A 27822-nucleotide genomic window follows, 5' to 3' on the forward strand; every position below is an offset into this window, starting at 1 on the left:
GACAGTGAAGAAAGCAGGTAAGAAAATCAATTCCTTTGAAATGTGCTGGAGAAGAGTCCCAAGGACAGTAAAAAAGACAAACAAATGGGTCCTTGAGCAGACAAAGCCAGAAATCTCCCTGGAAGCCAAGAGGCTGTTGTACTTTGACCACATCATCAGAAGGCAAGACTCATTAGGAAAGACAATAATGCTAGGAAAGGTGGAGTGTAATCGAAAGAGAGGAAGGTCACATGTCAGAAGGAAGGATTCTATCAGGAATGTCATGGGTCTGAAATTACAGGATTAAGCAGAGCAATAGAGGATGAAGGGTCTTGGAGCTGTCTCATCCACAGAGTCTCCATGAGTTGGGGATGTAAGGGCAGTTAACAACAGCAACAATTCAAATGTATGCTTCAGTTTTACTCTAAAAGGAATAACATAGAATGAACATTGACATGCACTGCTTCCTTCCAGATGGCTATATGAATATATTTATTACTGAGGGGCAGACATATTTAAATATAAAAAGGAGTGTTGGGGCACCTCAGATTTGTTTTAGCATGTTTGTAGTGGCAACATTTGAGTACATGCAGTTCTCCAACCAATTGATCCCCTAGCTTGAAAAATTACTGAACCTATCCATTTTAACTCTCAGTTTCAGTTGCCAGTTTACTAGGAAAAAATACATCCTACATCCTCCTTCCTTTTACCAACAGCTTACTATGCAGAATCAGCAGATTTTGTTTCCATGCCATGCTATTGAACCTTGTCAGCATGTTTTTCAATCTGTTTGGCTCATGGTTTATTAGTTGGTTCCCTAAAGATTATTTTATTCCTGTTTTTAAATTAGTGTTTCGTCATTTATTGCATGATTTCAAAAATGTTGCATTTTTAAACCATTAATGATGTTTTTTGTCCAGTTTTGTTGGCTACCTTGAATGCCCCCATCAGAGGGGAAATATGGGACCAAAATCAAAGCGTCAAATAAATTATTAAATGTCTGTAGAACAAGCTAAAGATGAAGGCCAAGAAGCTGGCAACTTTAGCTGTTACACAGAATCTAAGGAAGAGGGGGAAGGTAGAAATACTATCGTGTAGTCTCAATGAATCAGTGAGAAATAAAAATGTTCCGTTTTTGTTATTTTGCCTGCAAAATTACACAAAACCTAGGAAATGAAAGAAACATCCAATTTCCACACACACCCTCCATGTTTATGGGAGAGTTTGAAAGCCCCAAGGATGTTGGATCATTCCCAGCAATCTTTAAAAATATCCTCTAGTCACTGGAATGCTACAGAAGAATCTGGAACAGTTTCTCAGCCAGACATTTTTGGTTAAAGCCCATGTTAAGAAGCCTAGCTGAAGACAGAACAAATCCACTTCAGCTTCACTCCCCTCGAGGATCGCAACCGCAGCAGCCAGAGAATGCTCTTCCGAGGAGCTTGCCTTCTTGTGTGCCTTTTTTGCATGGCACAGATGACAACTCAGCAAAACACCAAACTCAAGAAAAAGGCAGATCCCAGGAGAGGTAAGAGACACCCCTCCAAAGAATGATTAATTCCCATGTTCCCACCTGCTAGTAATCTCTCCATTTTTAAATTTAGTGTGTGGGAGTGGTTTAAAAACTTTTGTTCTTTTGGAATCATCATATCATCCTGATCTCATCTAATTTTGAAAACTGAACAAGATTATAACTGGTGAGTACTTACTTGAGGGGGAACCACCAAGGAATACCAGGCATCTCCAGGTAAGGCTAGGGGGGAAATTCTGCCTGAAATGATAAAGACCAGAGCTGACAATACAAGAATGGATTATCAACCGTCTTAACTCGGTATAAGTCAACTTCCTATGTTTTTAGTCTGACAAGGTTCTCTCTATATATACTAAAAAGAAAAACTTCACTAATTAGCAAGTTAAAGTATGATATTACATGTTATAATCTACAGTGCCATGTTTGTGTTGGAAGACAGATGGAAATCATCCTGAATACAGCTCATTCCGATGTCTATTTGCCCACACTAGAGCAAATTCTTTGCAATGACTACAGAAAATATCACAACATTGTGACCAAACTTTGCTGTTCTCCAGAATTCTTCAGTGTGCAAGACATTAAACAACAGAAGGTGTGGCTGTGTACATACATGTATGTTGTGAAAGTAATGTCGCTCCCCTCCCCCTTTTGCACTTTGTAAATTATCATAAATATCATAACTTATGTAACTTATCATAAATAGGAGTGCAAGAGGAGACATAGTTTAATAGGGCTTCCAATCCTGTAAACCTCATTAAATTCAGTGACATTTCTCTGTAGAGGGGACTGCTGAAAGATTTGTCTCAGGTGGCTTCATTTCAGATTTTTTCTAATAGCCTAGGTGTTTTGCATTACATCAGTACTAGATTTGATCTTTTTGCCAAAGATTTGATTATCTTTTTATCATCAAAATTTTTCAGATGCATACTGAGCGGCTAGCATAGAGATGCCACATTTGCTGGCTTTTTGAGTGTCTTGGAGTACAACAGCCTCAAATTTCATAGACTAATAATGTTGCTGTCCCAATGAGCCCCAAGATATTTTCTTTTATTTATTCCATTTATCAAGACCTAGCATGGTGTAATGGTTTCTGTGTTGGACTAGAAGTGTGAAAGACCAGAGTTCAAATCCTATTCAGCCATGAAAATCCATTAAGTGGCCTTGGGCAACTCACACTCTCAGCTAATTGCAAAGCCCCTCTGAATAAATTTTGCCCAAACCCCCTGCTATGATAGGGTTGGCGTGAGTCAGGGCCCAAACAGACAGACCAAAATAAAGCTGCTTTGGGTCACTTTGGAGGTGCACTCTTTAAAAGACACAGACATCTTAAGAGACCGGAAGCTACACTAAAGCTGTGGTCCAGTGCTTAGAACTAGAGTGTGTCTTTGGCACAGCTTCCGGCCTCTTAGGACGCATGCATCATTTAAACAGCATAACTCCAAAGTGACCCAAAGCAGCTTTATTTTGGCCTGTCTGTTCAGGCCCTCTGTTGACTTGAAGACATATAGCAACAACAAATTTCATTTATTGGTCACCCAATAGTGAAAGTGTTGTTAGTGATGTGATGATTAAAAGTCACAGCTGAAAACAGTAACAATGCACAAACACCATAGCATAGGACAGCTATGTCAAACCAGAAGTTAGCACCAGATCAGCTACTTTCCATCAGCTACTTTCATACAACAGAGAGAAGCACAAGAATAATTTTTACAGAGCTGTAAACCTCCTTGCTGAAATGACAGCAAAAATGCAGAATAGTTTTCTATATTTGCTTCTAGGTGTATTTTAATTTTTCTGGCTCTCACTTCTTTTCTTTGACTGATTTACACCAGAGGCTGTTTTTATGGGATGAGGATATTGCCAACCTTTTACACATGAAGTGTAAAAGCGAAAAGAATGAATAATTACTAATACGTTTTTCTGTTAAAATTAATTATGGAAAAGCCCCTGGGGAATTTAAGTGGGCTTTGCTATCTTTTGTAGGAGATTCGAATTAAGTAGTATTAAAAGGGATTTCATGTTCAGTCACTGGAGTTAGGAAGAGTTATCAGCAATTACCAAAAGATATTCAAGTCATGCATGTTAATGCTCCTTTTTAATACTGTATATAGTTCTCTAGTTGTATCTACTAGGTCTATTAAAAAGAATGGATTTGGGGGGGGTTAGGTTAAAATTGACCATGAAGCTTGATCATCTTCCTAATAGGAAAATGTGTGGTACTGTTAAGGGGAATTGGAGTATACAGCATGAGAGAGAGAAAAGGGAATATTTCATTCATTAACTTAACTCATGGAATGTATCTTAATTTGCTCCAGCTTATCTGTTCTACAAACACAGAGGCAAAAGCAAAAAGCAACAGACTGACAAGCACACTCAATTATTTTCAGGGAAGGTGATGCAACAGGTTTACTCATCCCTCTTTGAACTGGCGTCAGAAACAGTAGCATTTGGTTTCTACACTTCCTATTAGTGGTTAGGGACACTCACGCAAAAATCATGCACAAATCACCTTCTTCCTTAAGTGTTGTTTTTCTTTTTCTTTTTTAATGAATGGGGGAAATGCCTGCTATCAAAGCAAGTATTTAAGTGTGATTTCCCCCCATTTAAAGTTTGAAGGGCTACAGCAAGAAATTGCTTCTTTAAATTGATTAATGTTCCATTTTTTTGATATGCGGTGTCTTTCCCTTCCATAATGCTGGAATGTATCTTACAGCAACTTTTTATTAAACAGGGTTTCTGTAAGTCAGAAATGACTTGAAGGCACCCAACACACACAGAAAGCAATGTAGCTAAATTCGGTTTTGCAGGGGCAAAGCTTGGGAAATATATTTTTGACCTACAGCATAAGAGGAGGATGGTTATTGACAATTCTCAGCCAGTGCGCTGAGAAACCTCCCCAAACTACAAACCCTAGGATTCCATAGGATGCAGCCATGGCAGTTAAAATGGAATCATTCTGCTGTTATGTTGTGGTGTGAATGGACTTAGAAAGACTGACTTAGAACATACTGTATATACTTTTGTATAGGTCTAGAAATTTAGGTTAAAAAATTGACCCAAAAAAACTGAGTCGACTTATCCACGGGTCAATGTAAGTACTGTAGTTTAATGTTCATCACATATTATATATATATATATATATACACACACACACACACACACACACATATATATATATATATATATATGGTGAAAGGCAAGAATTTATTCTGCCCTGGAAGCACTAATCCCCTTCTACTCTCTCATCCATCCAGCTTTTAGTATGAGCACAAATATTTAAGCCTGCTGTGATTTTGTAAGTTCTTTGGCATTGCTTTCCTTTACTTCGTTCTTTACATCCTTTGTTATATGTGCCTAAGTATTACACTCAACTTATCCATGGGTCGCATCAAAATCCACAATTTTGCCCCCCAAAACTTTCCCTCAACTTATATATGAGGTCAATTTATAGTCAAGTACTGTATGTACAATAAGAGGGAATCTATTGTAGATGTTAATGGGCTGCAGGTCCCATGAGTTCTAGCCAATGTAGCCAACAATAACAGATGATGGCAACTGCAGCCAGACAACATCTGGAAGGCTACAAGTTGTTTGTTTGACTTGGACACGGATTCTCACAATGACAGATTTTAAAAAAAATATCTTTACAGAAAACAGTCACCAGTTGTTAACATTCTCCAGACATTCTCCTTTACTGTGCTGAGTTCATATGTCAGTTCCATGACAAGGCTCATCTTATATGAAACTGTAATTTGAAGCAGAAATGGCAGAAACTTATACATATTATTTATGTTTGCATCTAAATGTATGTCTGACAATGTAGGGAGGGCAGAAAACTTCTCACCAACACTAATTGCATAAATAATATTCATGTTGTGATAAATCGATTTAATGTTATGTCACATAACATGTCACATAGGTTTCCAGTGATCACTATATGTAGGCCACCCTGAGATTGATTTATTTTATTTTATTTCATTTCATTTATATGCCACCTTTCTCCCAGAGATCTTTTTGATATAGGATGGGGGTATTTTAATAATAATAATAATAATAATAATAAACAATGAATACAACAAAAGACCAGTTGCTAAAATTGCTATATACTCTGTAGGGACAAGTGAAACATTATTATAAACAGCGGTCATATATCATGAATTATTTCCTTCAATTAGAGCACTATTGAATAGAAGTTTTCCTAGAATGTGTTTTCATTAGAGAAAAGAAAATAGTAATAAATGTGCAATGTAGAGTTAATGAAGCCCATTAATGGTAACTGAGCAATAAGTATAGTAATAATAGTGGTATATAATCTGCTATTTTTTTGTCTACAAAACACTCTTAATTCTTGCCATTTATTTTGTGGGAAGTGAGTCCCATTTCTAACCAGATATAAAATTATTTCTTTATTTATTTTATTTATTTACGGTATTTATACTCCGCCCTTCATCCCTAAAGGCTCTTTCTTTCTTTCTTTCTTTCTTTCTTTTCCTGTCAGGTATAGGAGAACATTTGACCCTCCAGATATTTTGACCTACAGCTTGAACCAGTCCCACCCAGCAAGTCTGAATTGTGGGAATTGTCCAATACATCCAGAGGGCCAAAAATTCTCAACTACTATTGTATGTGAAAAGCCACTATTTATACAAGCATATGATTGTGACTACCTCAGTAAGTTCCATATCCCTGTTCTATCCAAGACTTATTTATATGGCAGATTTCCAACATTTCACAAATGAAAACTAGCACATGTATGGCCAAGCAACATCAAAATGTTGTCACGATAGCAAAAGTTATTAATGAGGAAAAGTATACAAGCTAGGAGAGACTGCAGAAGTTTGCTATTGCCCAGGCCTGCTGGGAAGGGCAAGATTCTCTTCCCTCCTCTCCTCTCCCCTGTTGAGTTAGTTGAGTGCAAATTACTTTTGCATCTTGAACTTAGGCGGGTTACATATCGCTGAGAAGCGGCGGCCTGGCTCCGCCTCCGCTTGCAGCATCCGGGAACCGCAGCCTTTAAACCGCGTGGCTCCTGGACGCTCCGAGGAAGGAGCACGGAAATTGCGCTCCTTCCTAGGCCCCGAAAAAGATGCCGCGAGGCGCTAGTCACACACTCGCGGCATCACTTTTGGGGCGCGACGTGCGTACGCACAGCGTCCGCTATGTCAATATGGTGGCGGCCATGTGGAACAGCCGCCGCCATTTGTCACGGACTCTGTCCGTGATAGGGTTAGGGGCGTCTGGAAGAGATGGCCCTTTTTCAAAATGGGACGTCCTAAGGACGTCCCTTATGGCAGTCTGTAACCCGCCTTAGTTTGCAGCAACTGAAGTAGAATGAGGGAAAAAGAGGGAACGTGGGAGAAGGAGAGAGAAACTGGGACACTTAAAAAGCAACCCAAAAAGTGGAATGAAAAAGGATTAATCATGACTGTTCCTGCCAATTCAGGACAGTTGGAGGATATGATGTAATCAGTTGCTATAGAGTATTAACAACTACTAAAGTTGCTTTAGTCTTTGCTCCATTAATCTGATTGTGCGATCTAAAGGTTTATTAGAAGCTAAGGAAAAGGGGCATCATAAACTGAAATACTGGCTTACTTCTCTCCTTGAGATAAACTTGTCTTAAGTCTCAACCAACATATCCCAGATTCACCAACTAGCATGGCCAATGGTCATGCTGGCCAGGATGGTTCTGGCAACTGTCATTCAAAAAAGTAACTTTTCCATGCTCAGCCCCCCCAAACAGTTATGATATATCAGTGAAGTTATACTGTGATTTAAAAGTAACTTGTGGTGGCAAAATATAAACAAGAACTGGTCTTGCATTAACAATATCTGAAGGACAGCCAGGTGTCTGTGGTCCTCGTAATGTGTCTCAATGGAATTATGAACATCACTTAATTGTGCAAACTCAGTGCAGTATAAAGCAGGGACAGTGATACTAGAAATATAGTGAGATCAAAGAAAAATGTGTATAAACGGATTTGAGAAGAAAGAAAAGATAGAAGTGGCTTGGATTATCTTTTTTAAACACAAACCCAGTTACTGATAAGGTATCACTGTTGAAAAAAATACTTCCTGTTTGCTGCATTTCTCTCTTACAAATCATGTTTTAAAAGCTTTATCAATAACTCACTTTGTCACAGTCTTTATGAGAGGTGAGCATAATCTACATTGTCTCCTTTTGTTCACTTTACCGTTTGTTGCTTCAGCCATGGGACTCGCAGCAGCAGATGTTCTGACCCCATCTGTACATTTAACAGCATTATTTGAACACATGTAGATGTTCTAATTTGTTCTCTTTATTTCCTCAATAGATGTTGTAAGCCTCAAAATGGTTGAAGAACTCAAGGAGCAGTTAGAAAATATTTCCCAGGAGGTGGCTCTGCTAAAGGAAAAGCAAGCACTTCAAACAGGTATAAGGCTTAAGAACTAGAGGTTTTATACAACACACCACAAAACTGGTGTCCATGGATGCTTTCAGATATAGCACAAAACAATATATCTACTCCTTAGTCTCTAGATCCATTGACTCCAAGTGAATAATTTATTGAACTACCGAAAGCAGGAACTAGAACTTATTTAGCATGGGAACTGGAAGAATAAGGTGGCAATGTTATGCCTGTGCAGTAGCAACTAGAGCCTGCAGGGTGGGATGAGGCTTCTGCCAATACCGGTCTTGCATGGTTCCCTGCTTCATCACCACTGCCACATTTTAATCTATCTATCGGCCTGCAACAAAGGAGAAATCCGGGATTTGCTGCTCCAGCTGGCTGAAACATTTTGTAGTTCCTTCAATCTGGAATTTTGCAGATTTTCCAGGACAAATGACATCCCTAACTTCACCTCCACCACCCAGCTGCTAAGCTATCCAGTGAGGGACCGTGGGCATGTCTTTAACTGGAAGAATCCAAGGGCTGCCTGTGTGGCTCCGGCAATGTGGGTTATGCAGCACTTAGCTACAACAGCTTGAGAAGCCGTATCCACTTTATCCCACAGCGCAACTGCTGAGACATCAGCTGGGCTGTGAGAAGACTGTGGATCTGGCTGTCACACATTCCAGCACTTTGCATGCAGATAAGATTGCAGAGGGGATTGCTAAGGGATTGGAAATTTTCAACCTTCCCCAGCAATCTCCAGACAGATGAGATCATTATTTCTCTGATACCAGTAGCAGCAGCCTCAAATAGGGGAAATCTCAGTTGGAAGATGAGAGAAGCAATCTTAGCAGCAGTGGGATCCCACTCTGTGATCTCAGCTGACATAAATGAGGAGTCCAGACCTTCAACTAAACACAAAACCCATTCAACAGGTGTAATCATGGAAGCCCAAGGCAATGGCTGAGGTTGCATTTAACCTCAATGAAGGATAAGGGGGAAAGATTGGCTTTACTGCTGGAGTGGAGGCAATTTCTTTGCACCAAAGGACTGCTTTTGGGAAAGCCATGTTGAGCTTCTCCAAAAAATTATAGGTGCACATTGATTGCCTTCTCCAAAAGCAGGTTGTTTGTTTGCACATTGTTTCCTTTCCTTCTGGAAAGGAAATGTATACCACAAAGATTGATCAGATCTGTCCACAACAGCTGTGCTGCTACAACATGCGTGCCTTCCTTGTCATTGTCACAATGATCAGGGGAAAAGTAATAAGAAGTAGCAGCAGTCGAGCAACAGCATGTCAGGGCTCAGGGGTGGTAAGAAATGGCATAAGATCTGGCACAAGTTAAGGTTCGGGGCTTAGTAGTTGGACTACTGCATGACCTTTAGCCATGCTATATGGCCTCCTCTTTGTACCTTGCTACCTTCCTACCTGTCAACTTTGGGAGAGCTAGGAATGACAGCAACCTTTGCTCACTACAACGTCTCCCTCTGACTGACTGACTGACTATTGTTTGAATCTGGAGGAAGAGGCGTGAATGCGTAGAAGCAGCATTGAAGGGAGACCACTACTGAGGCTAACTTTCCCAAGGCCTCATCAAAAGCTGGGTAACAATCATTGACCTAGGGTACAATGGGGGGAGAGGGCAGTGTGTGACCCTTTAAACATCGTAGCACTGCATATCCCATGAGCAGTGGCAGCAATCAGTGATAATGAGTCTTGGAGTCCAGCAACACCTAGAGGACCACAACTTCTTCCATCGTTGTAGAACTTAAGTGTTTGAAGAAGATCTACCAATGGTTTGGCAAGTTGAATGTCAAGGTCCCTCCTTCCTATTAATCTAACAGCTGGTGTCAGAGATTTCAGTACAGCCATGTCTCCACATTTGCAGCTTTGACTTTTGCAAGTTTGATTTCTTCACGTTTTTGAATGACATGTTCTCTCTAAGGTCTTCCACTGTGGCTGTATGGGCAACATCCGCCAGAAGCCATGCTGAGGAACCTAAAGATTCTTAATGACAATAACTGTCTAGGCATTTGTAGGTCCTCCAGTGCAATTCTGGTCAGCATCCAGCAGATGTTGACCATAGAGTTGCACTGGAAGACCTAGAGACTGCTAAAGAGGTGTTATCTCAGTTTTTTTATAGTGTTTTTTATTTTAGGGTTTTCCACTTTCGTGGGGGTCCTTTACCACTAACCCCAGCGAATGTGGAGGGCCCACTCTATTATACTCCAAATCACAGTGGTCCTTTTCTGATTACCCCACAACCCTTATGTTTTGTCTCTTACTAGTTTGTCTGAAAGGCACCAAGTTCAATCTGAAATGTTTCCTGGCTTTTCCGGATGCCAAGACTTATCACGCAGCCAGTGAAGACTGCATCTCACAAGGTGGCACCCTTAGTACTCCCCACGCAGGAGATGAAAATGATGCTCTCTATGACTACGTGAGGAAAAGCCTGGGGCAAGAAACGGAGATTTGGCTTGGCATCAATGACCTGGCAGCTGAAGGGAAATGGGTGGACATGACAAGCAGCCCCATTCGTTATAAGAACTGGGAAACAGAGATTACAACCCAGCCGGATGGTGGGAAGCTAGAAAACTGTGTAGCATTGTCAGGGGTTGCTGTTGGCAAGTGGTTTGACAAGAGGTGCAGAGACCAGTTGCCTTATGTCTGCCAGTTCATGATTGTTTAATAATAGAGTTCCTAATATGGAAGTATAGGCCAAGGCATTCTGTTTGACACTCAGGCTAGACCTGTGTGTGTATATATGTATGTGCACAAATAGACACACATATCTGCAGCAAATACACATGCACACATATACACAGACACATACTCTTGGCTTAATAATGGATTAGAATGAATTATATCTGCGCTGTAAATCCAATTGGCTGAATACATCAAAACTGTAGGCCACTACATTTCTCTTACCAAAGCTTAAGTTATAGACAGAGATATATTTTTACTCTCAAAATGCACTAGAATGCCTTCAGCATCGGAACACCATTTGAATGTTGGGAAAAAAAATCCAAACAAACATTCATTCATGCAACATTTCCGCATTCCTCTTTTTTTTCCCCTGCTGATTGCACCAAAGTGAAACATCATTTGTTGAATGCCTTTATTCTCATTTCTTGGACTAAAAAGCTGAAAGCACATGATCCCTGTCTGTGGCTATTGTTCAATGTTTTGCCTTCCTAATGGCTAAATTGCCAACCCACATTAGTCCGCTGAAATGAGACATTTAAGAAGTTGCCTCTGTCTAAGCAACAGTGTTGTAGAATGCCAATTTAAAGAACAGGAGAGAAAGAAGAATTAGTCAAACCTTTCACAACAAACAGCAGAGAGAGAGAGAGAGAGACAAAGAGACACACACTTAGAGACAGACATTTTTCGATGGAAGGTTCTAAATTACACTAATTTCTACTGGGCATTTCGGGGTAAAAATACAATCAGAATTTTCAGAAGAGATAAGAAGATGATTGGCGTATGGATAGGACTAACCAAAAGGGAGGGAAATAGCATTGTCATGTAGGAGTAAATGGAGGATATTAGAAGGTTCTAGATAGCTCCCAGTAATTCTTCCTGCACAGCTGCACTTGAAAGGAGAGTAAGTCAGTATATGTGGTGGTAGTGATGGTGGTGGTGATAGTAATTTCATTCCTTCTGCAATGCTAAAATGACACTGTTCATGAAGTGCTTCCTGCCACAACAAGAAGAGTGGATCAGACAGCCTAATTCTACATTTGGCTCTTCGTAACAGGACTTGTTTATTTGCACACCTGCATCACTTCCATTCGCAAAGTCCTGGTTCACTTAAAATGATGTGATAAGTCTCCTCCATTTTAAATGAGTAGAGAAGATAATGTGCATTGAAATCCCACTCTTTGGAACAGATTGTTGAAGTGTGGTGGATCCTATGCTAAAATCCACTAATGAGATGCTTCAGTTGGCTACTTCGAGAGAAAACATACAGTATGCAAGTGATGTAAGGTAGAAGAATCTAGAAGTGCTTACATTTGTGATTATCACTGTCACTTTATGTTGAGATAACTAGAATAAATTTTGAAAAAGACTTGTTACAAGTGTGGTCTTGACTAGTATTTTTAATGCATTGTTCAGACTAATCCATCAGGTAGAATGTATCAGAGTTGCATACAGAATCTAACTGCACAATATTTGCTGAATCTGGCTATGATTTTTCTCAATATTTATCAGCATTCTTGGATAACTTTAAGTAAAGACCTTTAAACTAACTGATTCTTTTAATCTTTAGTTGATAATTATTGGCATTTCCACATAACACGTTAAGGCCAACATTAACTCAGACCCTTTGACTCAGAGGGGTTACATTTTCTTAAATTGAACAGCCCTTTTTGATAATTGCTCACAACCATGTTTTCCACACTTCTGAGAAATGAAGTTCACTTTCTTAAATTAAAAATGGAGATCTTTTGACTGTCTGAATGACTTCTGAAAAACATTTAGAGCAGGAGTAGGGAACCTGTGCTTTTCCCAGGGCTGTTGGGTTCTGGTGTCTTTCATCCATGACATGCTGGCTGGGGCTGATGGGAGCTGAGTCCAAGTTCTACATCTAAACGGCCATAGGTTCCCAGCCCCGTTTTAGAGCAAATGTAAGGGAATTACCAACACTCAGACATAGAGACACACTTTTGTCTCTGTGCAAGTCACTGTTCCAAGCTGAGACAACACATACTGGTAGTTTTGTCTTGGAGGACACACAATTTTGCTGTACATCTCAATCTGGAGTCATTGAATGACTCACTCACCTGATAAAGGAGGCTGATCGTTTTATTTCAATATGATTTAGTGTTCTATCCTTTTCCCCCTATGTTTCTTTCAGCTGAGAATGGATAATTCCATTCTGTATCTGCATGGGATACAAAGTAGAGAAAATAAAGCATGATATATGTTCATCAATAAAGGTATCATTCTTTCGTGGGTTTTGTATTTTGTTGTAAAGTAGAGAAGGCAAGGCACACATGACAATAACCCAGGCTTTTAAGGGTACATTGGTGTGCATGTATAAACCACAGCAAGATACATAAGAAATAAAGGCCTGTTACAGACTGTCAAAATAAAGCCGCTTCGGGTCTCTTTGGAGGTATGCTATTTAAATGATGCATGTGTCCTAAGAGTCCGGAGGTCGCGCCAAAGCCACACTCCATTCCTAAGCACTGGAGTGCAGCTTTGGTGCAGCTTCTGGATTCTTAGGATGCATGCATCATTTAAACAGCATACCTCCAAAGAGACCTGAAGCAGCTTTATTTTGGCAGTCTGTAACAGGCCTAAGTTTAGATTACTCTATGGTGAATGATATACAGTTTTGACTTTTGCAGATTTGATTCTTTGTATTTTGATTAATCTGTACTCTCTAGGAATCTCTAAGTCCTCCAGTGCAATTCTGCTGGAAGTTGACCATAGAGTTGTACTGGAGAACCTAGAAATTTCTAGAGAAAACACTTCTCTAGGCATTTGTAGGTCCTCCAGCATGATTCTATGATCAAGTTCTGGCAGATGTTGACCACAGAGTTGCACTGGAAGATTGCTAGAGAGGTATTCTTACTCTTAGGTAAAAAGAATATATTTTTTTTAATTTGCATTTTCCCCACATTCACAGGGGTCCTTCACCCCAAACCCCAGTGAATGCGGAGGGACTACTGTATTGCAATTCATCAAATCTGATTTATAGTGGAAGGAATTTTAAAAGAATGGCTGGGAAAGAAACAAACAGAGATGGAGAAGGAGATGGAGGAGGTAGAAGATGACAACAATAGCAATGAATTTTTAGTGAAGAACTATTGGCTAAAATAGGGAAAGAAAAAAATATAGAACCAAAATAGATTCTACCCCCCATTTATAAGGTGGGAGGGGGAGTGTTGAATTAAAATGTCTGCCTCATGTTATATTCTGCCCAAAAGCATGGAAAACAAGGTACTTATTAACAAACAGAACAGTAGTGTAATATGGAGGCTGTGCAGACTGCCCCTAAGGGGCGACCTGAAGCCGCCTCCAGCTGCGCCAGATCAGGTCTGTGGCAACTGCACGCCGCGGCCCCAATCTGGCCTTTCCAGGGTGTGATAGCCATGGCGCTGTGGCTTTAAGACACTCCATTGGTGCTGCATTGTGTGGATGCAGTACCAGAGGAGTGCTGTGGTGCCGTGCGCCATGTAGAGCAGCACGCAGTGTCACTCCACCCTGGGGGTGGAGTCAGGGCATGCATCATGTGGACACCATGCCCTGACTCCGCCTTAATGGCTTGTGTGCACAGCCCCATGATGATTAACTAAATACACACTCACTTTAGAAAAACTGGGTTCATTTTCTAACTGGGTTAAAAAGGATGGTTCATTGGTTAAATTCTGTCAATGCACACATATGCTTCACAGAGTCAACACTACCCAATCATAGCACTTTGATGCACTTTAAATGCCATGGCTTCATCCTGTGGAATTCCAGGATTTTGTAGTCAGATGAGACACTAGAGTTTCTTGACAGTGAGTTCTAAATGCCTCATTAAACTATAATTCCCAGGATTTCATGGTAGTTAGAATGGGATTTAAGTGCTATAATTATGTAGTGTGAAAGTAGGGTTGCCATTTCACGGTGGTGGGCGGGACTTTCCCGCCCCCTGGGAGGCGTGCCCGGTCCCATCCCGCCCCCACCCCCATTCCCGGGGAGCTGCCCAACTCTGAGCTCCCAGGGCTGCTGCCTGCCTTCTATAGAGTGCTGCCTGTGAAGCATGCCTGGAGCAGCAGCAGGAGGACTGAAACCAGCAGGGGCGGGGTCTGCTGCACTGCCCTGCCTCTATTGGCCAGCCCTTTGCTTCCTTATTTGGGCATGATGCTCCAAATTCCAAGCGGAGAGGGCTTTGCAGGCAAGTTGCTTTTTGTTCTTCCCCTCTTTCTCTTTCTCTTTCTCTTTCTCTTTCTCTTTCCCCTCCTTCTCTTCTTCTTGTTATTCCGTTTTTTTCTTCCCCTCATCTTCAGTGTTGCCAATTTCGCGACTTTCACACGAAAACGGTGACTTTTCAGAGCTTTTCGTGTGATTTCCGTGCCCTCCTCTATTTCAGTGCATTTTCGGCGACTTTCAGCTCCAGCCTGAAAGCTGCCTGCAGCATGCAACCAACCCTTTGGATTGTAACAGTTTCAGCCAATCAGAAAGAGGGCTGAAGAAAAAACACACTCTCTCTCTCTCTCCAACGACTCCCTTTGAGAGCCAGAAGTTCAGAACGGAGCAAAGAGCAAACCAACCAACTCTGGAATCACACTAACAGTTTTTTCAGCCAATCAGAGAGAGAGGAGGACAGTGATTGATTGCCCCCCCCCCTCAGGCATTCAGGCTCCGCTCCAGGCAAAGCGGCTGCTGGAGAGAGAGAGAGGCAGGCATTGGGCAAGCAACCAACCCAGGCACAAAGTGTTGCCCAGGAGGAGTGAGGGATTTGGCTGGCTTAATCCCAATTGCCTTGAATTTCCAAGTAAGCCATAAGTTTTAAGGCACACAATCACAAAGGCAATAGTTGATAATGGTATCATGGGTTGATGTTGGGACTACTGTGTGTGCCTGAGAGTGACATTTGAATTTCTGAATTCCTGAGCTTGGGCAGAGTGCCCCAAGCCTACCTCTCAGGGTTGTTGTTGTACTGTGAGGAGGACCATTTGGGTCGATGGGAGGAAAATCTAGTAGGGAAAAAGTAGAAGAATGGAGGAGAAAAAGAGGTGGAAAGGTGCTTCTGAGCATGGGCAGAGCACCTGGGTAGAATAATCAGGGATGTGTTTATCTCCATCTTCCCTCCCTTCCATGGGCTGCCCTACTAGTTAGTTGTGTGATGTGAATGTGATGTCCCTGAGACTGTGTGTGTGTGTTAGTGATTAAATATGCCTCTGAGCATGGGCAGAGCACCTGGTAAGTTGGCATCCCTGCTCTGTCTTCCAAGAAGTTTGTTTTGTGGCTCTCTTTTTCGTTCTCTTTTCCATTGCCATCCATACTGCAGAAATAATCCAGTTTGGCACTGCTTCTAACTGCAAGGCTCCCTGCGATGATGGGATTCTGGGCACAACAAACCACCAAGCCCAGAATTTCATGCATGGAGCCCTGGCTGCCGGTAAAAGCAGTGTCTCATGTCACAACAAACTACAATTCCCAGGATTCCCTGGTTGAACAAGGGAATTGCCTGCACACTTCCATATCACAGCCCCAGAGAATGAGTCTACAGGATTCAGTGTTGCCAATTTAAGTCCAGTTCTTAAGCTGCATTTGGATTTGATAATGATAATAATGATAATAATAATAATGGTGATGATGATAGAGAGATCTTGTAGCACCTTTGAGACTCACTGAAAGAAAAGTTGGCAGCATGAGCTTTCCTAGACTTAAGCGTATTTCCTCAGATGCATGGGAATTGTAGTTCATTGTGGCACCAGAGCTCTTTCTCACAAAACTACAATTCCCAGGGTTCTCTAGCACTGAGCCAGGGCAGTTAAAGCAGTCTTAAACTGGTTTATTTCTTCTGTGTGTCTTGGACCCAACTCAGGCTGCATCTTCACTCCAGACTCCAGAGACAATCCAGTTTCATACTGTTTTTACTGCCATGGCCCAGTGCTATGAAATCCTGGGAATTGTAGTTTGTTGTCACACCAGAGTTTGCTGAGAGAGAAGGTTAAATGTCTCAGAAAACTAGAATTCCCAGGATTCCCTAGCACTGAGCCATGGCAATTAAAAGGGTGTCAAACTGGATTTATTTCTGCAGTGCGGTTGCATCCGAACACATTTCTATTTGGCACAAAGCTTCCTGAACCCCCTTCATGTCAAAATAAATATCTTAAAAGGACTGAAAGATTCTTTGTTTGGTTCAATGGTGATTTTGAGAGTTGAAATAAGTTACAATTATTTTTATTCAATTATATTTACGTTTATTTGCAAAACATCCGCCATTTTAACATTATGGGAATTTTCTGGGAATTGTGACTGAAAATTCAGTGTGATGTGAGGGGATTCAGCGGGTTTTGGACAAGCATTTCCGGGAATTATCTCCGAGGCTTGTTGGCAACACTGCTCCTCTTCCTCCTCTCCTTTTTCTTCCTTTCTTCCTCCTCCTCATCTTCTTTTTCTCTTTCTTCCTCTGTCTAAGCCCCCCTCCTCTTCTTCTCAGGGGTCCAGGGCTTCTCAAGGCTTTGCCCCCATTAGAAAAGAAAAAAAGCTTTGGATCTGTCCCATAAATCCCTCCTAAGTTGAGACATACCTGGGAAAAAGAGGGGCCAGGGGTTTGGGGGGGGTTGGAGGGGGCAAGGAAAAGGAGGAAGGGGGGAATTGCTAAGAAGGCTTGGGAGTGGGAAATGTAGTTTGCAGTGGCACAAGGGGCTGCCTGTGATCTTGCAAATGGAAATGTAGTTTGCAATGGCACAAGGGACTGCCTGTGATCTTGCAAATGCTATGCCTGCTTGGGAGTGGGAAATGTTCTTGTAGAATTGGGGGGTGGTGTTTGGCCAGAAAGAGAAGTACATTTCAGCCTTCTGTCTAGGAATAATGCCAAAATGTCCTCCATTTTGAGCATGCCTAAGAAACATGCATTTATATTAACATTTTAAAAAAATTATCAATTTTTTCATGTGTCCTCCATTTTTAAAAAATGTGTCCTACATTTGAAAATGTGGCCCTACATTTGTCCTACATTTGTCCCGGTTTGGAGGTCCTGCCTTATGGCAACCCTGTGTGAAAGAGACCCAAGAAAAGAAAACAATGGCAAGCATAAGGGTACCATAATGACTAAAAGATATCTTTTTCACTGCCGGAAAAGGTCTAAACATTGATCAAAATATTGATAATAAGAGAAGATTTGAAATCATAAACCATAGCTGAAGCACACCTACCCTGCAAATTATTTTCTGCTGAACAACTGAACAAAGGAAAGTGTGAGCAAATGTAATTTTTCTAATAACACCAGTCTGTCACTCAGAGCACATGGACTGGGTATATATCCCAAGATCCAAAAGAGATCTATCAATCACTCATCACCAATCTGTCAAATTGTACTCCAGGATTAGAAGGTGGGATTTTCCATTACTCAGCACCATTTTCTCATTCCCTCTTCTCCCACCTTCAGTGCTTTCATGAAAGCCAAATCTAAAAAAGACACTTCAGAAACATGAAGTTTAAATTCATGCAGGCCCAGTTTTGTTTTTGTTTGCTTCAAGGGAAAAATTATCTGAATCTGAAATGGGTCAGTCCAGCTCATCCTTTGGGCTTCATCTGAATTGGACACACATCCATACTATCCATTAATCTATCATTTTAACATTTATGGTTACACTCTTACCCCGGGATACGAATGCGCCGGGATACGAAATTTCCGGGTTACGAAAAAAAAATAAAATAAAAAATATTTCCGGGTTACGAAGGTTATTCCGGGTTACGAATAACCTTTTGGTGCTTTTCGGCGCTATTTCGCACCAAATCGCGGCTTTTCTCCATTAGCGCCTATGGCTTTTTCGGCTTACGAAGCCTTCCGGGTTACGAAAATGGCGGCGGAACGAATTAATTTCGTAACCCGGGGTAAGAGTGTATATGTCAGTTATGTAACTTGGCACAAGCTAGATGTCTGTTAATATGTAGCACAATACTGGCAACAGCTGCGTGACTAAATTGATTTAGAACTGTGCAAGCAAATTATTTGGACACAAATGATAGTTTCCCATCTGATCAATCAACAACAACAAATCTAGTCAACAAATTATGGACAGTATGTTTTATTACTTCAATAAGTCATAAAAATATGTAGGTACTTTAAAGTGGACCCCAAAAATATGAACTTTACAATAATGCTTTTCTTTTACCTTCTTTGACCCGGGGGTCAAGAACAGTCTACTTTTAAACAAACATGCCTGATTTGATTTTCCTAATGTTTGTCTTTTTCATTAATGTATTGAAATGTTTAGATTCATTCATTCATCCATCCATTCATTTATTAGATTTAAAAGTGCCCAGAGAAAAGCATTAAATTAGAACATGGAAAACTTGGCAGCATTTGGGTATTACATAAGCAGTGTGCTGGTGTGATCAGAACTGTGGAGTAGGACTTGGACAAATTAGTTTCTTCCTCACCCCACTCTCTCAGCATAAAAACCCAATGGGCATCTTTAGGACAGTTTCTCTCAGCATGCCTTGTCAGGATAAAGTGGGGAGAAGGAGATCCTTCTCCCTGCTGAGATCAAGGATTCCCACATCTCAGGTCCTGTAGTCATCTAGTTCTCAGAGGGTGAAAGTGTTTTCTTGAAATATGTATGTGGGTATACTTTTCTCCATTAATCAAGTTTTTTTTTAATGAATAGCATAGTCTGGGTATATGTGAATCATACCTAATGCATCATGCTTAAGAACATCACCAGGCATTGCACCTTGCAGCAGCACCTGGACCCATCTTCTTTGGCATCACAATGGATCGTCACTGGAGCTCAGATTTTGAGATAGACCTGATCTGGCACCCCTAGGAACATATACTGCATTGAGATCACTGGAGGAAAAGTGGGGCTATAACTGTAACTAACTCATCCAAAACAATTCAGATGAGGATTGTCTCATGGGTCTCTCTCATTATAGCAGGGATGGGCAGATGACAACCTGTGGGTCACAGTCTGCAAGGCCATTTTAACCCCCTTTAGGGCCCACCACTCTCTAGGGTTGCCAGGTTGAAAACAGGAGACAGTTCCTGTCTTTTTAATAGCTGTGTAGAAGAGGGAATTTCAACAAGAATTGCTAGTTACCTTGTTGTGTGACAAGCAATCCCTCCAAAAATCCCTTCTTCTATACAGCCTTTAACTGGAAAGGCAACCAATCCAGTTTTCAAATCTTGCAAGGCTAAAATTCAGACAGGCTTTTAATACATAATCATGGGGAGGTTTTTTAAAAATATCTTTATTGATTTTTAAAACAAGCATTAAAAAAATAAATACAAATACCAATACAAATACAAATGCATATCTTCAACAATCATAACAAATCGGGTAGAGATCTCTTTGAATACCATTATCTAGCAATTCATTTTTTTCTTGCTCTTTCAGTCCCTCCTCCCCAAACCCTTCCACTAACTATTTCCTTTCCTTTGTCAGTTCCTTCTCTTACTTCTGTACTTCTTACTTCTATCCTTCTTGTCCTTCCACCTTTCTCATTCCTCCATTTACATTCCATTAAACCTTCTTTCTTTCATAAGGTGGCTTTTTTATGGGGTGTGTGGTATATGTGTGTGTGTTGTACTTATGGCTTGTTTTTTGTTTTTAACGTATGACATTTTATATTGTTTTTATTTTGGTGTTTTTAATGGTTTTAAAAACTTTCATTTTAAAGTTTTTAAAATGTTCTTATATGTGAGCCACCTTGGGTCCCCTTTCTGGAAGAAAGGCAGCATAAAATGAAGTACAAATGAGCAAACTATAAAGTACCCTGCCCAGGCCCTTTGGGGAGAAGGCGGTAGCAATTTTTCTGTATATCTACAAACACACACCTCCAAATTGTATTAGGTCCAGGAACAGCCTTTTTAAAACCAGGATGTGAACTGGAACTGGAGAAAAATAATTCCTGGTTTTAACAAGGCTTTCTTAGGGTCTAAAAAATCTCAGCTCAATTTTTGAAAATAATTATGTTTCATGCCTCCTAGAGGACATAGGCAAGGGATTGTGAGATTTAAAAATCAAAATGAGTGGGCATAGGAAAGCAAGGGCACCACTCTCCGAGATCCTTGGGTCAATGCATCCTTCAGTACTTGGTAATTGCCACTCTCTGAAGTATACTTATCAACTAGACCTCAGTATCTACTATTCCTGAAGTGTAACAACCAACTGGAGTTGTTAGCAACGTGTCCATTTTGTTGTGAGCATCATGTCCCATCCTCTTGTTAGGGCCACTTATCTCTCCATTTTGCCAATCACAATTTCTTGCTATGACTTCATAAGCTTTTGTCTTTATCTCTACAAGCAAGACAGAAGAAGCTGGAAGAGTGGCTGGAAAGTAGTAACAATAGAAATACAGCTGTTGGCCTTTTGTGTATATGTGATGTCTGGGCCCAGTCCAGAACTCTCTAGTATTTATTTTTTCATGTCAAGGACCCTGGCTCTATATAAAAGAGCTGAGATGGGAATTCTCTGAAACAAATGGATCCCATCTGGACAGCACTGGCATCAGTAACCATTTTGAAAGATGTGAATATTCTAATATCTAGACATGAGAGAGTCATAACATCTGCTCCATCTCCTAGGACTTGATTAACTAGTAGGTTAATTGTATCGTACCATTCAGCATTTCACAGATGAAAATTGGGACACATGTGGTCAAGCAACATCAGAGTGTGGTCAGGATGGCAAAAGATATTCATGAAAAAGAACACACAATCTAGGAGAGGCTGCAGGGAAGGGCAAGATTCTGCCCCCTCCGCTCCTCTCTCAGTTAACTGAGTGCAAGCTAGTTTTGCACTTTGAAGTGAGTTTGCAGCAATTGAAGTAAGAGAAAGACAAATGGGAAAGTGTGTGGAGGAGAGAGAAACTGGGACATTTTAAAAGTAGCTGAAAATGTGGGACAAGAGAAGATTATTCAGGACTGTCCCTGCCAAATGGGGACAGATGGAAGGCAAGCTGTATTGTAAAACCATATTCTGGTTAGACATTAGGGGGTGAAATGGGATAGTCATGTAGTAGCAGGCCCATCAGTGGCCCATGCTAATCTGCTTTGCCAGCATGGTGTAGTGGTTTGAGCATTGGACTAGAGCACTAGGAGGTCAGGGTTCAAATCCTGATTTGGCCATGGAAACCCACTGGGTGACCTTGGACAAGTCACGCTCTCTCAGCCTCAGGATGGCAATGGCAAACCCCCTCTGAACAAATCTTGCCAAGGAAACCCCATGATAGGGTTGCCTTAGGGTCATTATAGGACAGAATAGATTTGAAGGCACATAATATACAGACACAGTCTACTTTGCAGCAGGAAAAAGTGACTTTTTAAATCTGCATTTCCCAGACTCCAACAGAATAAAATTGCATCCTCTCTCCAATCCATATGGAGACACTGATGGACCTAGCAATTGATGGGATGGCATCCTCCACACACCTGCAGCAGCTAGCTAATCTTTCAAGGAGCTAGGGCTCAAAATGGCTTGTGGCATATATTGACCTCTAGTAAAAGGGAACAAGTACATGGTGAGCTTAGGGAGAACCAGCTAGCCAGATCCAGCTACCTTTGCCTCTCAGCAACAACTGTCTGAGATGGTGGTCTCACTTTGCTTAGTGGTAGAGCCATCCCTGTATGGACAGATAAATGGGATCTCACAGAAGTGAGAAGCACGGTGGCTGTCTGCTGGTGCCACTAGCAGCTTTACTGCACAAGTCCTGTTCTCACCACAATTGCACTTGACAACAAAAACAGAACTGTACCATGTCTTTGCAATTGCACAACTGACGCTGTTGCCACCATTGTGCTCTCTTCCCGATTCCCTTTTAACCCTGCCTCCCTGGCCTATGGCCAACCAAGCATGCCTTTTGGGTTTTCTTTCTACAATTTAAGTTTTAAAAAATGAAAAGAAAAAAAAATAGGAAAAAAGGCAACCAGGTTGCTTGGGGATAGCGAGGAATAGTGAGGAGAAAGGGAAAGAAGAGGACACTGACACCATGTAACTGTCAATAACATGGATGTTTCGGAAGTGACCTTACACACCTGGGGACTAGCGTGATTGTGAGCTCATTGACAGGTTTCGCCCATCAATGAAAAGGGATGCCCTAACCACAGCTATGGGTCAGAGGTATCATTATGTGATAAGTATTTCCAAAGCCTCTTTTTTCCAGGTCTAATTGCAGTTTAAAAGTTGTAGTAATCAGATCACATGAATGAAAAAGGGTAGCAGCAGAAAAGGTCTGCAGAGGATGGCAGCCTTGGTAAAACACTCTCCTGCCCTGGCCAGGTTTGAAGTTATTTTCAGAATGTTTAGATGAATGTCATTAAGACTCTCTTGACACTTTGAAACTCCTTCCCAGCAGAGAACAAAAGGGACCCTTCTGAGAGTAAATGATGATGCACACATTAACGCATTAGTAAAAAAGCAGACTTGAAACTTTTTACACTCTTTCCACAGATATTGCAGAAATGGGGACATTTACATCTCCCAGCCAGTTTGGTTTCCAGAATAAAAAATACAAAATGTGAGTGGTGGGGCCTTTGGGGGACCTAAAAAATAAAAAGCCTTGGAGCCACATGTAGCTTATGGGCCACACACAAACCTGCTTGCCCACTGTGATTTTTGCCCTGTTCTGACTCAAGTGCAATTGGCAAGAATATAGGATGAAAACCAGAGGCTTCTTGGCTGCAGTATTCCTCAGTCATCGTCATTTTACTTGAGTGCTCTCCGTGATTTGGATTCTTCCTTCATAACCTTCCCAAGTGGCAAACTTATTTTACTGTGTTTTTCATACTGATCATTCATATACACTGGCATGATGCTAATGCTGCTTATTCTTGTTCCTGGGTTTTATTTTTAATTTAATGTTGCTCATATTTCATTACTGCATTTTTTTTTTGTTTAATGAAACTGTCCTGTTTTGTTTCAGTTTCATCACTGCTTATCAGATAATTATATTTGAAAGCACAAACATGTGCAAGTCTGCACACAGGTAAACCCCATTGAGTTCAATGAGACCTGCTTTTGCAATCTGGAGTCCTAACTAATTTATAAGCCACTTATAAATTTGGAGTGGAAAAGCAGCCAATAAATCATTAACGTTGAAAGAAGAAATGCTTTATTTGATCCAATTCCTCCATAAGCTGCATATTTGTATAAGGGTAGCAGAGGAGGCAATGATTTCCTTGCTGTATGGTTCAACTTGGGGCAAGCCAGAGACTTCCAGAACCAGTCTTAAATTAGAACAATATGCATTTTTCTTGGAAACACATTTAAGAGATTTCTTATACTATGCATGTTTTCAGTTAGATTTAATGATATTATAACAAGAGAAAGCTCCATCTGCTCTTTAAGAACTACGTCATCTGACAACTTTGGTTTAAGCTAATTAAAATATCTCACTTTGAGTGATATTTTGAGGTTTTTCATTTCTGAAGACATTTGCTATTGGGTAATTTTAGACACTGCCATTTTCAGTTACATAACAATATAAGAAATATAACACTTAATCCAGAGACTGTCAGACTGCAACTGCCATCCCCCCCAATTTGGCATGCTGAATGGTCAAAGCTGATGGATGTTGTAGTCCAGCACGGTACTGTTGACCCCCAAAAGTTCCTTGTGCATTTGTGAAAGCAGCCTTCCCCAATGTGAAAGTCTTCCAGATATGTCGTACATCTGGATAACACCTGGTTGGGAAAGCCTGTTTTAAAATGTTTCCCAGTCAAAGACTCTTAAGGCAGGATAAGGTGGAGGATTGTGGTTCTCCAGGTATGGCCAGATTGCAACTCCCACCAGTCCTTGAAAGTACTATTTGAAAGCAAACACACATATCAGACTAGTGTGAAATACAGGCTGTCGGCTGCAGATTCTTTTCTTCTCTCTAACAAGTAAAAGGATGCCACAGCAGCTGACTTAAATTTTTTACCACATGATGGTATGAGGGACACTAATGTTAAGCGAATTTCAAAATCCAGCATGGTGCAGTGGTTTGAGTGTTGAGTCTAGGAGACCAGCATTAAAACCCCACTAAGTCCCACACTGACAGCCTTAGAAAAAGCAGTGGTAAACATCTGAATAAATCTTTCCAAAAAAAATCCACAAAACCCTATGATAGGGTCATCATATATCAGAGTTGACTTGAAGATACACGAGAACAACCATTTCAAAAACAATTCCTTCCATATATGAGAAAAGATAGGTCTCTTGAGGGCTGACTTTGTTTGCTGGAAAGAATACCTAGAAAAGCAACTTTAGTAAGGGACCATATATACTGAGTTTAGCAAAGGTCAGATTGCAACAGCTCTGGCTATTTTTCTCTTAAGAGTGCAATTCCACTGAGGCATCTACTGCAGAGACCAAACCCTGAGCCAAATAGGCTATTGGTCTGAGACGAGGTTGAATTTCTTCAGAGGGTGTGTGTGTGTGTGTGTGTGTGTGTGTGTGTGTGTGTGTATAATGCATTATGAAAGTTGCAGCTCATAAACAATCCATTATGCATAAGCTGCAAGTCTCAGTACATTGATATCACAGCTGGTTACTTTATTTGCTTTGCTTAACTAGTTAATATAGAGCTCATGCTTCTGTTTTGTACAAAAAAATAAATAAAAAGGAAATCCATGACCCAGATTTCATTTTTCCTCTCCCAATGGTTCCAATGGGGATGGGGAAGCCTATAAATCAATGTTCCTCTAGTTTCAAGTCTTACATTTGTTTTTATCTTACACTTTAGAATTGGGTGGAAATTTATCAGTTTCCTGGGAAACAGTTTCTCCGAGGCTTAGGAAATATTTGGAGTGACTGAAGAAGATGAAACCCTAAACAGTCTGTGCTGCCCATGGTTAAACCAGAAAGTCCAGACACGTTTGAGCCACATTTGAAGGAGATCACACTATTCTGTGCAGAAACTGATTTTATTAGCCTTGAGATGATGAATATTTTAGCAGCCAGAAGAGCAACCCAAGTAACTCTTGCCTTGGCAAGCATATCTTATTCTACAACTTGCAGGCCATCCTTAAATGTCAAGGTTTAGGAAATTTTCCAGATATAACATCACTGCTTTATAAACATGTTAAAGCAATTGCTTTGGTTCCGCAGGAAAGCATGTCATGACTTGTGTGGGCGTTATGTGATAATCGTTCACTAAAACAGGACTGGGAAAAATCATTCTTTGTGCCGGTATAATTCATTGAAGGTTATGGATCACAATAGGATAAAATGATAATTGGGTCACTTTTATGTCTGTTACTAACCATATCTGCTTAGGCAAGCTTAATCTACCGATAAATTAATTAAATGAAACAAGGAATTAAATCCCTGAATAAAAAGGAGCATAGAAAGAGCATAATCTCTTCATATGGTTGATGCAACACAATTATCCCCGGACCGGACTGCACTTGAAGGCCTTCAATGAATTGCTAGTTCCTATCAATGGAATCAGTGGGATGTATGCAGGAGTAAAGAACCAACAAGAATGCCCACCAACACCCATTTGAAAAATTCTGTCGTTTATGAAACTCCAAAAGCCATGTAAATTAAGTATATCTAATGTTTATAATTCTTATAAAGCTCCAGATTTTAATGAAGTAAAATTCACTTTAAAAAAGAATTGCCCTGTCATGAAGTCTGAGATCTTCTTAGTATTCCTGCAAAGATTCTGATGGATACGTTTGACAGTTTTTTGAGCTATGCTAGACAGACAGAAACACAAACACACAGCTGTTGAGATAGATTAATTTGTTCAGAGCTAAAGGTTATACTGTGGACAGCCCAAAATCAATGGGTTAAGAGGGCACTGCAGGTAATTTGCTAGAAATCAGAAAAGGTCATTACTAGTTACTAAAAATAGCTTTGCTCTAGAATGACCATTGCCAATTGACCCAATATAAATGCAGCAAAAGTACAATTGCACTCTAGCTGGAGATACTGCATTGAGCAGGGAGCTGGATTCTGTGATCCCATTCCCAAGAACAGGGCTGAAATACACTTTTGTGCATGTGTTTCTCCTATTCGTAGCCTAAAAAGCAGTGGACAGAACCCACATGCAATAGTTGTTGGCATAGACTGTAGAGCATTATATCTTGCTTTGTGTCCAGAAGTTTGCAGGTGTCAAGAAGTAGTACTAGGTTCTCTTATAGTAAGAGTACAGAATGCAGTTGCTGCAGTCCTGTCTGGGATCCAACATGGGAGACACATCCCAGGGTGTTGATAGATCTCCACAGGCATCTATCTCCTTGACATGTGAGCCCTACACATCTTGATCTCCAGATGCCTGAAAGACATTTGCTCCCACATCATTATTCACTGGGTCCAAAATACTGCAGCCAGGTTGCTGATGGGGGCAAGTTATAGGGAACAAATAACACGCTTGCTGGCACAGCTGCACTGGCTGCCAACCCATTTCTGGGCAGAATCCACGGTGCTGTTCATGACCTTTAAAGCCCTGGGGTATCTTGAATACCAAGTCTCCCTATATGAAACTGTCCAAACGTTATGATCTGTAGGGGGAAACTTTATTTTGAACCCACCACAATCACAGGAACATCTGGTGAGGACACACAAGAGCACCATCTTGGTAGCTGCTCCAAATTGTGGAACTCTCTTCCCTGGGAGGTCCAGTTAGCCCCCTTCATTGCTGTCTTTCCCTGGCAGGTAAAGATCTTTTCATTCAGGGGGACATTGGGTCTTTGGAGATTATCACACCGCTGAAATAAAGTGTCTTACCGCTGCTGAATTCAAGCTTCATTTGGGCTGTGTACCCTGGTGTAGTTGCATAGCTTTTCTCATCAAAACTACCATCCTGGCTCCAATGCTGGTCCCTGATCTTGCTTCGGTGGCCATTTTTCAAAGTCGAGAGCTTTCCAACTTTGAAAAATAGCCACCAAAACAAGTTCAGGGACCAGCATTGCAGCCGGGCTGTACCCAGATGGTGGTTTTGGGGAGAAAAGCCATGTGATAACATTAGGATACAACCCGAATGAAGCTTGAATTCGGCAGTGGTAAGAAGCTTTTTTCAGCAGTGTGATAATCTATATTGATATCCCATGACAGATAGCACTTTCAATAAAGGTTGCTATGTTACTATTTCATTGCACTTTAAATGTGTTTTAACTTGTGTTTTTAAAATATAGAACTTAAGTTTAATTGTGTTTTAATTTTTGTATTAACAGGGTTTTGTTGTACTGAGTAATGGTTGAGTCCTGTATTGAGAGAAATGCAGGATATAAATTAAATAAATAGATTTAATTATGTTTTAAGTAATAGGTTT

At 40.8% G+C, this 27822-nt stretch overlaps 1 protein-coding gene across 1 annotated transcript; it reads left to right on the top strand.

Moving 5' to 3' along the window:
* Positions 1-1297: 1297 nt before the first annotated feature.
* Positions 1298-12136, top strand: CLEC3B (C-type lectin domain family 3 member B). Its single transcript, XM_089532769.1, has 3 exons — positions 1298-1507; positions 7825-7923; positions 10174-12136. The coding sequence occupies exons 1-3, from the start codon at positions 1405-1407 to the stop codon at positions 10572-10574; spliced, it is 603 nt and encodes a 200-aa protein (XP_089388895.1). The 5' UTR covers positions 1298-1404; the 3' UTR covers positions 10575-12136.
* Positions 12137-27822: the final 15686 nt, after the last annotated feature.

This window comes from Sceloporus occidentalis, unplaced genomic scaffold (genome assembly GCF_023333645.1).
Source record: "Sceloporus occidentalis isolate IW3139 unplaced genomic scaffold, rSceOcc1.0.p SCAF_7, whole genome shotgun sequence".
Taxonomy (NCBI): domain Eukaryota; kingdom Metazoa; phylum Chordata; class Lepidosauria; order Squamata; family Phrynosomatidae; genus Sceloporus; species Sceloporus occidentalis.